The sequence below is a fragment of the Paroedura picta genome, chromosome 2 (genome assembly GCF_049243985.1).
Source record: "Paroedura picta isolate Pp20150507F chromosome 2, Ppicta_v3.0, whole genome shotgun sequence".
NCBI lineage: Eukaryota > Metazoa > Chordata > Lepidosauria > Squamata > Gekkonidae > Paroedura > Paroedura picta.
Window position 1 is genome coordinate 94,505,124 of NC_135370.1, and position 14,825 is coordinate 94,519,948.

Genomic DNA, 14,825 nt, shown 5'->3' on the forward strand with positions numbered 1-14,825 from the left:
GGTAAAGCCTGAAATGGGAAACAGAATTGCAGTTACTGAAAAAGATCTCACTAATGGAACACTTTGATTCTGTCAACTGATCTGTTTTCCACATTTTGATGCTTTCCATATACTACAATTGAGGATTTTCATCCTTTTTATTTAAGGCAGCAGCTCAGTGCTACATTGACTTGATTATTAAAGAAAGTGACAATAATGTGAAGCTTATTGTCTTGGATCGCTTGATTGAACTCAAGGAGCACCCTGCTCATGAAAGAGTATTACAAGTAAGGAAACAGTAAAATACTTTTGGGAAGGGCTGAAAAGGGACTTCTTGACACTGGGTTTGTTTGTTGTTCACTTAACCTCTTCACCAACTTGCTGATCTACTGTGGTGGGTTCCTGGTGCTAGTTTATACACTGGGAACACTGCATGTGGAAAAAACTGCTTGAGGAAAGAGACAGATTGAGTAGGGAAACATCCAGCAAGGGAAGACAGCCTGTCCCCTGTTCCAAAGCTCTATTTCCAAAGGCTGATTTTCTTTTCTTTTTAAAATCTGTACTTTTGTTATGTACATTTCTGCATCACATAGTTTGGCCCATAGTTATGTGGAAGGCAGTTCTCTTTTGCTTTATTAATTTATTTTAATGTGTGAAAACTGCCATCTTAATTTTGCAGAAAAATATGTGCATTTTTAAAAATTGGTGGCAAATAAAATGTATTTTATTACAGGATCTGGTAATGGACATACTGAGAGTTTTGAGTACTCCAGATCTGGAAGTGCGGAAAAAGACCCTGCAGCTGGCGCTTGATCTTGTATCCTCCAGAAATGTAGAAGAGGTAAAAAATATATATATTTAAATATATTTAAAAATTCTTTGGTTTATCAAGGCAAGTAATTGGTACTAATTGGTAATTGTTCTCCCCCCCCCTTCCCCCCTTTCCCTTAGCTGGTGATAGTTTTAAAGAAAGAAGTAATTAAAACAAATAATGTAACAGAACATGAAGACACGGATAAATACAGACAGTTACTTGTTCGTACGTTACATTCTTGTAGTGTTCGGTTCCCTGACATGGCTGCAAATGTCATTCCTGTGGTATGTATTCCAAAATTCTTCTTACAATAAGCTTCTATAAACTTACCCGAATTAGACCTGTCATTCAGGACTAATTCCAAGTAAGTCTGTTGGAGATCTTTGCCTTTGTAAAGATAGTTATCTATCAGATTTTTTTTCTAGCCTGGATTAGTTTAACTGATCTGTAAATTAGCTATAGTTTCTCATTTACTAAAAAGGAGAAAGAAAAAGGTATAGTTACATAAGTAGATTGAAGGATAAATAAGTTGTTTATAAGAATATTTTGGCTTTAAAAGTTGCATGTATAATATGGCTAGACACAGGTATGTTTTGTTAAATTCAGTTATATAAAGGTGAAGAGAAATTTTACAGTTTAGCAAAAGGAACAGTTTCCTGGGAATTTCTGATATCTTGGTGATATTACCTTCTGTATCCTGACACAGGTCTACCTACTTTAATGGGAGTTGTGCAATGAGAAGATACTGGTGAATGATTCCTAAACATCCCCTTGTTCAGTTTGCCCTGTCAAACAATGTGTTAGAGAAACTTGAGCCCAAAGATCCATGAAGTTCAGAAGTAGCTCTGATAGGAATCTTGTTTGCTTTTATTTTGTATCTTTCTGTGATGGTTATCATCTCTTTCAAATTGTATGATGCCACAGTTTGTTCATATTTTTTTCCTAGTTGATGGAGTTCCTCAGTGATTACAATGAAGCTGCAGCTGCTGATGTGTTGGAGTTTGTGCGTGAAGCCATTCAGCGTTTTGATAATCTCAGATTACTTATCGTAGAGAAGATGCTGGAAGTGTTCCATGCTATTAAATCTGTCAAGTATGTTGACCGTGCAACTCAATCATGTACTACTCCTTATAGTTAAAAGATGATTATATATCTACAGAGTTACTGACATGGGGGTGCTTTTCTACTGGGTTAAACTGTTGGTGTCAGTTGCAGTGCTTTTATGTGTAACTGTCAACTGCATTGCCTTCATATTTATCATACAAGTAGCATTGATGATGAAGTCTCGGTCAAACTTCACAGGGTAATTAAATTAACCCATGTCTATTTAAAAATCACTGAAGCTACATTGACTGCTCTTTAATACCAAATGAACATATTGTGAATCAAGGGTGCTTAATATTAAACTATAAAGTTAAGGTGGAAACTAAATTTTCAAAATTTAAAAAGCAATTTAAGTTGTTAAAGGAGAAACTGTAAGGGATATTGAGATGCATGCATTGATTTTACATATACTAGCTTGGGGAGCATAGAATGGCTCCAATCCAAGTTAAATATGTTAACCCAGTTATGTCCTTATTATTAGTGACTGCTTATCCATTATTTGTATGTTCTTGTTTCTCTCGTTTCCTTTCCACGGCTGCCAGATCTACTTTCAGAGTCCCACTCCTTTAAAAGGCCTGTGATGCATCTCTGCAGTTGTTGTAGGTCTTTGTTCTGCTTTTGGCAAAGGAAGAGTGGTGGAAGAAGAACAAGGTTCTGCCTTTTCTGCTTGCCAGTGGGCAGTTTGCTGCTCACCTTTGGCAAAAAGACAGGAGTACAATTTGCAGCTCACCTAAGTAATATATACTTTGACAAGCTTTGAATTAGCTCCTTTCAGCTGAAATGAATGTTGCTTTTCTTGTAGTCCATTACAGTACAAAAGAAATCTTTCATTTCAGTAATGATGCTGGCCTCTAACTTTGTTTTGTAGAATTTATCGAGGAGCACTTTGGATCCTGGGAGAATACTGCAGTACAAAGGAAGATATACAAAGTGTAATGACAGAAGTTCGTCGATCACTAGGGGAGGTATGTATTGTCCACGAAAAAATGTTGTCCCTTTTTTTGTACAGTTCAAAAAAGAAAATATACCTGTGAAAGATGCAGCATTTTAAGATCAGTGGTGGTTACTGCTCTCTTGAAGATGCATTTTTAGACTATGTACTTTTGAAATGAAATATTATACCAAGCTAGTAACGGTTTAGAATTTCCTGTTGATTGTATTTGACTTGCACTATGCAATCCACCTTGAATCTTAGTGAGAAAGGTTGACTGTAAATAACATAAATAGACAGTGACTCAAAGCATCACTGCTGAATATTCTGATACTCTGATTCATGAATCATGAAATAAATGTTAGTTCTATGGCAAATATTTATAAGGTCCATTTCAAATCTTATTCCTCCCTCAAATCCTTAGGATATTTTAAGCAAGGCAATCTCTCTCAGCCCCTCCCTCCGCAGATCTACAGGGCCATCATAAGAATGAAAACAAGATCATCAGTAGAAAGTCTTTTGACATGGAAATCACTTTGTATAAATGTTATGTATTATCTTATGGGTCAGCTTACAGTGCAGCATTAAATGTAATTATGCTAAATATAATTATGCTACATTTATGTTAAAAGTAGATTTTCTGTGGAGAATCTGAGACAATCTGGATTATTGATTGAACTATATTGCTATTTATTCATTTCCAGATCCCAATAGTAGAATCTGAAATCAAGAAAGAAGCCGGTGAGCTGAAACCTGAAGAGGAAATCACTGTGGGCCCTACCCAAAAATTGGTTACTGAAATGGGAACTTATGCTACACAGAGTGCCCTTAGTAGTTCCAGACCTTCCAAAAAGGAAGAAGACAGGTGATTAATTAACACATTTGTCTTTGCTTCTGGAGCTTATTTTATGAAGAACAAATATGTCTCAAATTCTTTTTTCTTCACAAGAATCTGCTTCTTTAAAGCAGAATCACAACCAATGAGTTTTTGCTTATATTTCTTGGTGTTTTAGCTGTCCCCCATGCTTTAATGTGTGCTCTGTGTTAGTGCATCCTTTCTGATCAGATAACCTTCCAGTAATGACACTTACCTGTACAGACTACAGCAGTTTTTTTCTGTGAGAAAACCCAGAGAAATGTGGCTTTTTTAATTCAGCAAGATACAGCAAGTGTTGACAAGGGATTACTAGGGACAGACCCTTATTATACAGTTCCTGAGGGCATTTCCGTCTTTTATCAGACATTGGGAGCCAAAAGCACAGTGTTGGCAGCAAATGGTAAGTTCACACTGGTCAGCAGTAGTCCCAGGCACTTATTTAGTGCTTCTACAAAGCAAACAGTTGTTTCCAGCTTGAGCAAAGTTGCTTCTGAAAAGCATGCATTGATGGGCCCAGCTGCTTCTGAAAAACAAACTGTAATTTCCAGCTCGAGGCTAGCTAATTCTATATTAGGACAGGGTGACTTTAATTTTGTGCAGCCAGGCTTGAGATGATATTTGCCCCTGGGGAAGTTTTGTTCCTTGTGATTAGAATGCCCCCCCCCCCCCACTTCCAGCTTCATCCCTAACACAATAATTTTGGTCCAGTTTTAGATTTTTTCAATACTCAGATTCATTGTGTGAGTAAAATATGGCTTTATATGAAACTTTTCATTGGGGCTGCTTCTTGCCTTATACTTTAGAAAGGCAATAACAGTATACCTAAGTTGTACAAGCAAATGAGGACCTTTAGAGACTAGGGATTTCTAAACCGCCCTGAGCCTTATGGAAGGGCGGCATAGAAATCAAATAAATAAATAAATAATAGGGGTAATCCACAAGTCTATGTATAACTTACCCTTTCATGTGTAGTCACTCCTCCTTGCATTAGTATTACCTGGGGCCTGTTTCCAAACCAGTGTAACATGAAACTTGTAATTGTCTAAACTCTCCACTGAGAACCATGGTTCCCAAAGAAGTCAGAGCATACCCGAGCATTTTCACCTTAAATGGCATTGTTCACATGTATTGATGAATTGGGATAGGAAATGTGTGAGGTTTGCATATGAAAAAGGGAGCTGCAGATAGTTATGGATCCTTGAATCCTTGTTCAGTTATATGTTTAAACCACGTCTGCCACAACTTTGTGCATTAATTATAGAAATGTAGTATAAAAGTATCTGGAAAGAGGATAAAATATCATGTTCTCAGTAAATTAAATACATGTAACTATCTTAAAAACATTCTCCAGAATTATGATATGCAGAAATGATGACTCGACATCAGTGGTTCTCAACCTTCCTAATGCTGTGACACTTTAATACAGTTCTTTATGTTGTGGTGACGCCCCAATCATAAAATTATGCAAGTGTTCTTTAACAGAAATTAAACTGAAATTGACCAATGGCGTGCAGATCCATTGTTCATGATTGTATACAAATTGTTTTTTTCCGGGGTTTCTCAGCTCAGTTCAGCCTCTTGTCCCACCATGCCAATCTTGCTCTTTTCCGCTGGTCCAGACAGACGAACATTCTATCTCGATCTACCCCACAAGTCTTTTGTGTGGATGGCGCCCCCCACCCAGCCAAGCTGCTTACCCTGCCACGACCCCTGTGAAAGGGTCATTCCTACCCCCCAAAGGTATCCCCACCTCCAGGTTGAGAACCACTGCTCTGCATAGAAATTTTTAACCTTGAATATTGGTCAGGCTATTGCCATCATTTTAATTATATGTGGCTGCAGAAGTGTGCCTAGCCTTTAAAATATAAAGGATAATCTTGCCTTAATTTGGACTTGTTCCATATCATTTTGCCCGTAGTTCCAGTATTGCTTGTTATACTTTCATAGCTTTTGTACTTAATTTCAGATCTTCCATGATCATCTGCAAAAGTTCTGTGATAACAAAAAGCACTGGATTGAATCCCATGGGGGGAAACAAATGCAGTGAAAGAAGAGTGTGATATTTACCAATTCTTCCATCATGCAATGAGGGATTGTTTTGGGCTGCCGGGGGGGGGGGAGGCAGACAGGGCAAGTAGTCTCATTCTGCTGATGGAAATCTTTTCTGTCAGCAGAGATTTACCAAGCCATTGTGTTGAATCCAAAGGCCGCTTTCTGCATGCAGAAAGACTCTTCTGCTTATTCAAGAACATTACACAAGAAAAGTGAAACTAATTCAGAGAGTTTTCTGTGCTTGCATCTACCTATTTCAGCTTTGTGCAGATTTTTTGCAAGCATTTTGGAAACAGCTGTAACAGCTTTTCGCTTCCCCTCAGACTGTTCAGTGGAAGTTTAGGTTTTAGATGGGGGGGGGGGGAGTCTCCTGCAGCCCTTGATCATAAATGGGCATGGTGTGAGTATATCATTTATTCCAAATTTAGATATGTGTAATTACAGTCTTCCACTTTCATTCTCCTTATCTTTTAATTGCATATGATAGTTTACCGTTACCTAAATTGCAGTATGGTGTTAATTGTAGCATGAAACTACTGCTGAGTTCATTCTTAATAGGTGATGAAATTATCACAGCATACTCATTTTATTTCTCAGTGGAAAGATTAATGGTACAATTAATTATATGGGCCACAAGTGGGAACTTTTTTGTTTGCTCAAAACGCAGTCCGTATTCACTGTTAAAAAGAGCATCTAAGACAACCATAGGTAAAGGTAAAGGTATCCCCTGTGCAAGCACCGGGTCATGTCTGACCCTTGGGGTGACGCCCTCTAGCGTTTTCATGGCAGACTCAATACGGGGTGGTTTGCCAGTGCCTTCCCCAGTCATTACCGTTTACCCCCCAGCAAGCTGGGTACTCATTTTACCGACCTCAGAAGGATGGAAGGCTGAGTCAACCTTGAGCCGGCTGCTGGGATTGAACTCCCAGCCTCATGGGCAAAGCTTTCAGACAGCTGCCTTACCACTCTGCGCCACAAGAGGCTCTTTGTCTTAACCATATACATCTTTAAAACCAAAAACTAATTAAACGCAATGAACAGTGTTTTGAAAAAATCAGTTTGCATCAGCAGATAGCATACTTTCCTACAGAAGCTATGGCAGTTACTAAAATAACATAAAAGCATCATGTAAAAGCATCATAAAAGCATCATGTATTGTTGATTAGTTTAATGTAAACCGCCCTGAGCCTTCGGGGAGGGCGGTATATAAATCTAATAAATAAATAAATAAATCAAACAAACAAACCAAATAATAAAATTGTAAGACTGCAGAATAAGTGAGTGATAATACCGAAGACCAAAATGAACAGAATGCCTGGGAAAATGAAACATGTTTCACCCAGTGCTTTTAACAAGCCAGCCACTTGGAAAACAGTTGCAAGGAGCAAATTCCAGAATTGAGGCATCAGCACAATTGTTCTATAAATGCTGATACTTCTTTCCTGTTGCTCCATTTTGGATAAGGCTGAAACACAGAAGTTAGCCAATGCACCCTTGACGCTATCAAATTTTAATTGATGCATCATCAAAATAGAAAATCATCTGTCACTAACTGTCTGTAATCTGAAGGCTATTGTGGTAACCAAATATGAGTTATTCAGAATTCCCATGTTTATGTATATGGATTTGTTCCCTCTCTTTATCCTCCCCCTCCCCTTTATCTGTATGGATTGATCATTTTGGTGCAGGCTGGATGGGTGGGATAATCATTGTTTGGTAACATTTTCTTGTTTAATAATATGTTTTATTGAATATATATTTATAATTTATGGGAATCTGGGTTAGAAGTATAGCTAGCTGATTTATAAAAAGCCTATTTAGGTATCAGCAAAGGAATCCTTTCCTTTGAAATCTGATCATACTAACTGTGGGAACAAGCAATATGATAAGCCTGAAGTAGGACTCTTTAGGGATTTAAAGAAGTGTTTTTAAAAATTTCATGATTGTCTTTCCTTCTAGACCTCCACTGAGAGGGTTCTTATTGGATGGAGACTTTTTTGTTGCAGCTTCCCTTGCCACCACTTTGACCAAGATTGCTTTACGATACGTGACTCTGCTTCAGGATAAGAAGAAACAAAATGCAAGTTAGATTTTTGAATAGATTTGTTCCTTATGAAATCTTACAAGTAGACCATTAATGGACTACTTCTTGACCATTACTCAGCATCTGAGTCAGCATAAGTTCTTGACTGCCTGATTTGCGTTAAACTATGTAGTTTGGTTTCAGGACAACAGATCACTGCATATAATCCTTTCAGCTTCAACACAATGTGTGTGCCAAGTTTCAGTCTGTTTTTAAATACAATTTGCGATCATTGGAATTAGGAACATGTAGCCATTATGGAAATGTCATACTATTGTCTCTCTCTTCCTTTCCTCATTTAGTCTTTTGTTGCTGAGGCAATGTTGGTCATGGCCACCATTCTCCACTTGGGCAAGTCCTCTCTTCCCAAGAAGCCAATCACAGATGATGATGTGGATCGGATTTCTCTGTGCCTGAAAGTGCTCTCTGAATGTTCCCCTCTTATGAATGACATTTTCAACAAGGAGTGTAGGCAATCCCTTTCTCACATGTTATCAGCTAAGCTGGAAGAGGAGAAACTCTCTCAAAAGGTGAACTCTTTGATGTCCTGTGTACTTGGCACACTGCTAGGGGCCCTGACTAACCCTTGCAGTTCCTTGCAGAATTGCTCCAGGTAATTTCAGTGGGGCAACTCTGCATAGGATTGCATTATAAGCAGGTCAGAATCCCTGGGAGCTGAATAAAAGATCTGCTTTGTCACTCATGTGTAGGGATAACTTATTTTTATTCCTCCTCGCCACAGAAAGAGTCTGAGAAGAGAAATGTGACAGTTCAGCCAGATGATCCCATTTCTTTTATGCAACTTACTGCTAAAAATGAAATGAATTCAAAGGAGGATCAGTTTCAGCTGAGTCTTTTAGCAGCGATGGGGAACACACAACGAAAAGAAGCCGCTGATCCGCTAGCTTCCAAACTCAATAAGGTTATGTTAAATCTAATTATTCCCAGACAACCTTTGTGTCCATAACTTGTGCACTGTTTCCACTTGCCATGTTTAAGTAGTTAGAACTGACCTATTAGTCCTGTATGTAATAATGTGCTTTCTATAAAACTACCCTAATGGCTGTTAATGTTTTAGTTACCTTTGTATTGAAGCAAGATTCTGAAATGTGCTTGAGGTTTGTTAGAATTCCTAGATGATTATGTATAATTGTTACTTTGTAATCAAGCAACCAAAGCCTCAGATGAAAATCTGCAAATGGGGTACATTTCCATGAACGGGGAAGATTGGTGTAAACTGTTTAACAGCAATTGTTTTACTGAATAATACTAATAACTAATATTAGACATGTGGAAATTTAGTTCATGGGAGTGTTTTGCATTATAATTTTCCCAAAAGGGCTGTTTACAAAAGCAAACTCTAGAGAGAGTAACTTAATATTTGGGTTGCTGTCTGAACTGTAGAAGAGTTTTACCAATTAGCAAAAATCAAACACAGCAATTCAAACATTTGGGTAGCATTCTTTATTTTCAGCCACATCCAGTAGCTCCTTAACCTTTAATTTCTGTGTTTTACAGGTCACTCAGTTGACAGGCTTCTCAGATCCAGTCTATGCAGAAGCTTATGTTCATGTCAATCAATATGATATTGTGCTGGATGTGTTGGTGGTAAATCAAACTGGTGATACTTTGCAGAACTGCACTCTAGAGTTAGCTACATTAGGTAAATAACCCAACAGAGACACCCATAAATACTTGCCTGTGATCCAGCCATTTGCTTGTACATTGTTAAGCACTGTTTTTCAAACTGTTTTGAACAGGTGACTTGAAGCTTGTGGAAAAACCTTCTCCTTTAACACTTGCTCCACATGATTTTGCCAATATTAAGGCTAATGTGAAAGTAGCTTCTACAGAGAATGGCATAATTTTTGGTAATATTGGTAAGCACCGTATTTTATTTAATTCAAGAGTCTTAAGTGTGTGATATGTTTAACTTGTTCTTGTAAGAATATGATCATAATGGAGGACTTCATAAACTGAACTACTGTTAATTGGTAGTTTCTGTTGCAGTAGGAAATTCTGTTTTCAAAATTACTTTTCTGCTCCATATTGAAAGGGTTCAGTGTCCTACAACCTCAGAAGGGTAGCCTGGCTCATTGCCTGCTGATCTGTTTTTCCAGTATATGACGTTTCTGGAGCTGCCAGTGACAGAAACTGCGTTGTCCTCAGTGACATCCACATTGACATCATGGATTACATCCAACCAGCTACTTGTACAGATGCAGAGTTCCGCCAGATGTGGGCAGAATTTGAATGGGAAAACAAAGTGAGCTCTATCTGTTGTCTTATTTGGCACATTTAAATGTTATTCGCAAGCCATGCAGCTGAAAATATCTGCAAGCTTGACTCCAATAGTGTACAGTGTGAATGTATAAACTTTGAAGGATAGTGGTTATCTCTAATAGCGGGATGTAATGGGGTCTGAGACAGTACTTGTAGTTGTTCTACAATGGAAGATAAAATTTTGAATAAATGATTATCATTAAGAATTGTCGGAAGTTTCAGAACAGTAATACAGAATCATAAAGTTTTCTGTTGCAAGGTAGGGCCACTTGCCTGTTAGTTCATGGATATACTCCATGCAGCTGAGAATGCTCTTTTGCAGGCTGTGGTTGCGCTTTTTAAAGAACTTCTGAGTTGCCTGGACTATTTTATTCCAATATTCTGGAAATATATAATGACACTTTATTATACAGTGTGTAACTTCAGAAGGCTCTAAATTTATAGATTGTAATTTACAGATTGTTTTAATCTATGTGAATATCGAGTGAGTTTACTTATGGCAGGCCTGTAAAAAATACTGATTTGTACCAATATTTCTTAATGTGAGTCCTTAAATTTCATTTTTCAAGGTTACAGTGAACACAAACATAGTGGATCTGAATGAATACCTACAACATATACTAAAGTCAACCAATATGAAATGTCTTACTCCTGAGAAGGTAGGAACCTTGCTAATAAATTGTGGCTCTGATTCAAGCGGCATATGTTACTTCACTGAATTATTTGTTTTGATATCCAATATTGTTTGAATAGAGTGTACTGACGATTAGAGTGGTTTTTAAACTATTTCCCTGTGCTTCTGCACTGACCTCACATATTTTACTTTTAGAATATATATTTTAAAAATGTACAGCTGAAAATGCTTGTAACAAACAAGGCTTCAGGTTTAAAACTTGTCCTGTTTAGATGTGCTTTAAGGTTTTGGAGGGAGGGAGTGCTCTTGAAAGGTGTTTGAAATATCTGTTGTTCTTCCAGGCTCTTTCTGGTTATTGTGGCTTTATGGCTGCCAATCTGTATGCACGGTCTATATTTGGAGAAGATGCACTTGCAAATGTTAGCATTGAAAAACCAATCCATCTTGGCCCTGATGCTCCCGTCACCGGACACATTAGAATTCGTGCAAAAAGTCAGGTAACTATGTATTATATTCAGTCTTGCAAACTTCCAAACTGGTTGTTCAGAATTTGATTGAAAATTGCAATATAACGTAATGTAATCTGATTAACTTTTATATGTTAGAGACTGGGATCTTAAGCACATTTTCTTGTAAGTGAATGTCCAAGGTTGTCTAGGATTGAGACTGAGATCTGTTATTTGAAATGGAAGCAGTGCTGATATAAAAAAGAGGGATCCAGAGATCTTTGTGGCTTTTGAATGTCTACCAGAGTTTCTCACAGTCTCATAGTTATCAGTAGGAACACTGGAGGTACCTGAAGGTGCCTTAAGTACTTTTTAGGTGGATGGGGGTTCCCTTAGACTCAGTTATATTTTAGCTGTAATAAGTATTACTTTAATATACAGAACAGGTATTCAGACTAAATGGAGTTGCATGTCATTAGTATTTAACTTTTTGGTCAAAAGTTGTGCTATATGTTGTGAAACAATTTACACGTTTTTCATAAAAATATGCTTCTGGTGTAAATTTTCTATAGAAATAATTTTATACATGTACAAACTGTGCATCAATGAAGTCTATTCATTGATATATTCAGATATAGTATATATGCATTCCGAGCTTATACACCATTGCACTGATTTGTTGCACATATAGGATCAGAGGTTTAAAACCCCCACATTTTGACCTTTATTTTTGAAGTAAACAGTCCTATTTCTGCATGAAGATGTTCCCATACAGATAGTTAACCCCCCTCCCCTTCCTCAAATGACCTTCCTAATGCATTACAACATAATCCTTGATCGGCTCAGATCCTCTCATGCCTTACTTATTCTCACGTAGTGACTTCTACTCTCCAGACCCTTGGCACACAGACCATTCATAGCTGGAATGGTGGCATACAGGGCTTTGGGTGGACTTTGGTGCCATACAGGGCTTTGGGTGGACACAGGTTAAATGATCCATGTAAGTGAGGCAAGATACTTCTGAGATTACTGATAATTATACAGGGAGGGTGTAGGAGTTCACTTGCTCTGATGCCAGTGTGGTGTCGAAAAGTATCTTTCGTGCACTTCTAGTCTGTCAATGAAGGATTCACTTGTATTGGCAGGATGTGCCATGTGTTGTAGTGATCTGTAACTGAGTGGAGTAGTAGGATAAACCCATAATTCAAAGCACTTTATTGCATTGTGTCATGTGTAGACAGTACTGCTCAAATTGCAAACAGGAATACAGCTACAAGTAAAACTTTTATAAATGTGGTTCCAGTGATATAGAGGGCCTTTTAAATAGCAGAGTGCTTGGTATTAGTGGGCTTCTTTAGTTGTGGTAAATTTCAGTTGTCCCCTTGAGAATAACGCAAGATCTTGAGTAATGAAGGAAGATTCAGAGTTGGAGGAATCCATCTTTGCAAGGATTTTTGGCTATGGGACAGAACTTTGGTTCTGACACACAGCCTAGAAATAGAATTCTTCCTGTAGCAAGAGACCCACAATTACTGCATTCAGACACCATGAACAAATTCCAGTTGTTTGTGGCATGAGCAAGCCTGGTTTATCTTAGATGTCCATTCTGCCTCATGCACAGAGCTGAGATTGAAGATTTACAGGCTTTAATGAAAACCACACAAAATGGGAATCTAAGCCAGAATTAAACTGTGGTTATGATTCTGTTATATAAGTCAAAAAACAAACCACTGTTTATTAAAGTCACAGCAAGCAACAGTTTCTTTAAAGCTAGGCTCACCGTTTACCTGTTCCTGCAGCTGCGTTTTAAGATTGGAACCACCTGCCAACCTCAAGCCCCACTGGCAAGGGCCTTGCCCACTTTTTTGAAATATGGAACAGGTGCCACATTGGGTGTCAGGAACCAGGCTGAGCCAAGCCTGAAGACACATCCAAGATCCAACAGATAGTTGAAAATCCAAAGAGAGCTTTATTAAATAGAGTCCACAGAATGCTAAAGCAAGCCAAGATCTTCCTAAGCAAAGATCTTGATAATAACAAAGAGCAATGGGTAACCCAGGGCAGATATAGAGCCCTATTCATAAGGGAGGGGCACAAAGGCATTTTGGCGGGAGAGTGAAAGGGCATTAAAGGTGAGTAGGTTCACAGGACGCCAGATTGTCAGGAATCTAATCTAAGTTGTTACCATGTTGTTGAGACTGAGCTGTCTCCACAAGGACACTTATAGTGAGATTGATACATCAACAGTGGAAAACTCACGCTGGGAAAAGAAGGGAGGCTTGGAAGCCTACAGACAGATTTACAGGTTTATGGCCTCGGATCCACCAGGCTGGTGAGAAACGAAACTTGAATGGCATGAATCGGGGTTCATGACATTGGGGAAGAGTGCTGAGAAGAGCCACTTGTAGCTCCCAAACCACTGAATATCACTGTATTGAAATGTCTGGTTGTATCCAGTATATCTATTAGAAGGTATTAGGAACAATAATGGAAAGCTGGTTGCTCATGCTGTTACATAATAGCATTTGACAACCCTGAGCTTGGGTCCCCACCCAACCCCACCCTCCCAATTCCACACTGTTCTCCTTTTTGCCTGGCAGCATTCAAATTGAGAAGATGAAGGATTAAAATAGTAGTTAGTGTAGATTTAGCTGCACTCTACAAGAAGAATGATTAACCATTAACCATTTCCATGTAATGTTAATCAGAACAATTTTTTTTAATCCTTGGTATAAGAGGTTAAATGTACAAATGGAGGTTTGTGGGTAGAGAAAAAATCTACATATTAATAGTTCCATTAGTTATGGGCCAGTAATATAAATAGTGATGACCATTTTATCTCTTTGCAGGGAATGGCTCTAAGTCTTGGAGACAAAATCAATCTCTCTCAGAAGAAAGCCAGTTTGTGAATCTAAGAACTCTCTTCTGAACATTTACAGTTAAATGCTTGGAACGTTGCTTGTCGGATTCAGAACATCTTGTATTTTTCTATGTTCTTTTGTTGTAGAAGCTGATCTTGTGCTGAATGCATTCCAGCAAATAATGTGTAGATTACTCACCAATCCAAGATCATTGTCAATAAAAATTTAATTTTTTCTCACTGTTCTTAGATGTCATGTTGTATAATCTCCTTTATGTATTCTTTCCCCACAAAATTAATAAAAAAATTATCTGTTGGTTTTACTGACCTGTTGAATGATTACATTTCTTTTTGTTTAAAAGGTAAGGGTAAAGGTATCCCCTGTGCAAGCACCGAGTCATGTCTGACCCTTGGGGTGACGCCGTCCAGCGTTTTCATGGCAGACTCAATATGGGGTGGTTTGCCAGTGCCTTCCCCAGTCATTACCATTTATCCCCCAGCAAGCTGGGTACTCATTTTACCGACCTCGGAAGGATGGAAGGCTGAGTCAAGGATTTCAAAAAGAATAGTAAAGGACTGCGATTGCTGTTTTTTTTTTTTTTTTTAAGTTTAAACATCAAGCATTGCAAACCCAGCATTGTATGCACACATTCCACTGGAGGGTGCTAGGCCATACACATATCCTGCACATGAAGCTTCCACTTAATTAAAATTAATGGGAAAGCAGTTTGCCTTAAATCCATAAGCAATGTGAATGCAGTG

The 14,825-nt window shown here is 38.2% G+C and overlaps 1 protein-coding gene across 2 annotated transcripts in view; it reads left to right on the forward strand.

Annotated features, from left to right (window-relative positions):
• COPB1 (coat protein complex I subunit beta 1) overlaps positions 1–14,390 on the forward strand; it is a 30,680-nt gene extending 16,290 nt beyond the window's left edge. For both annotated transcript variants that reach the window (XM_077321699.1, XM_077321698.1), the window contains exons 8-22: positions 147–266; positions 713–820; positions 931–1,077; positions 1,740–1,885; positions 2,766–2,862; positions 3,533–3,693; positions 7,717–7,837; positions 8,143–8,370; positions 8,583–8,762; positions 9,359–9,503; positions 9,601–9,720; positions 9,961–10,106; positions 10,693–10,782; positions 11,099–11,254; positions 14,053–14,390. In XM_077321699.1, the coding sequence (XP_077177814.1) occupies positions 147–266; positions 713–820; positions 931–1,077; positions 1,740–1,885; positions 2,766–2,862; positions 3,533–3,693; positions 7,717–7,837; positions 8,143–8,370; positions 8,583–8,762; positions 9,359–9,503; positions 9,601–9,720; positions 9,961–10,106; positions 10,693–10,782; positions 11,099–11,254; positions 14,053–14,112 (2,025 nt within the window). In that variant the 3' untranslated portion in view covers positions 14,113–14,390. The remainder of the gene's footprint in view (positions 1–146; positions 267–712; positions 821–930; positions 1,078–1,739; positions 1,886–2,765; positions 2,863–3,532; positions 3,694–7,716; positions 7,838–8,142; positions 8,371–8,582; positions 8,763–9,358; positions 9,504–9,600; positions 9,721–9,960; positions 10,107–10,692; positions 10,783–11,098; positions 11,255–14,052) is intronic.
• The last annotated feature ends 435 nt before the right edge of the window (positions 14,391–14,825 follow it).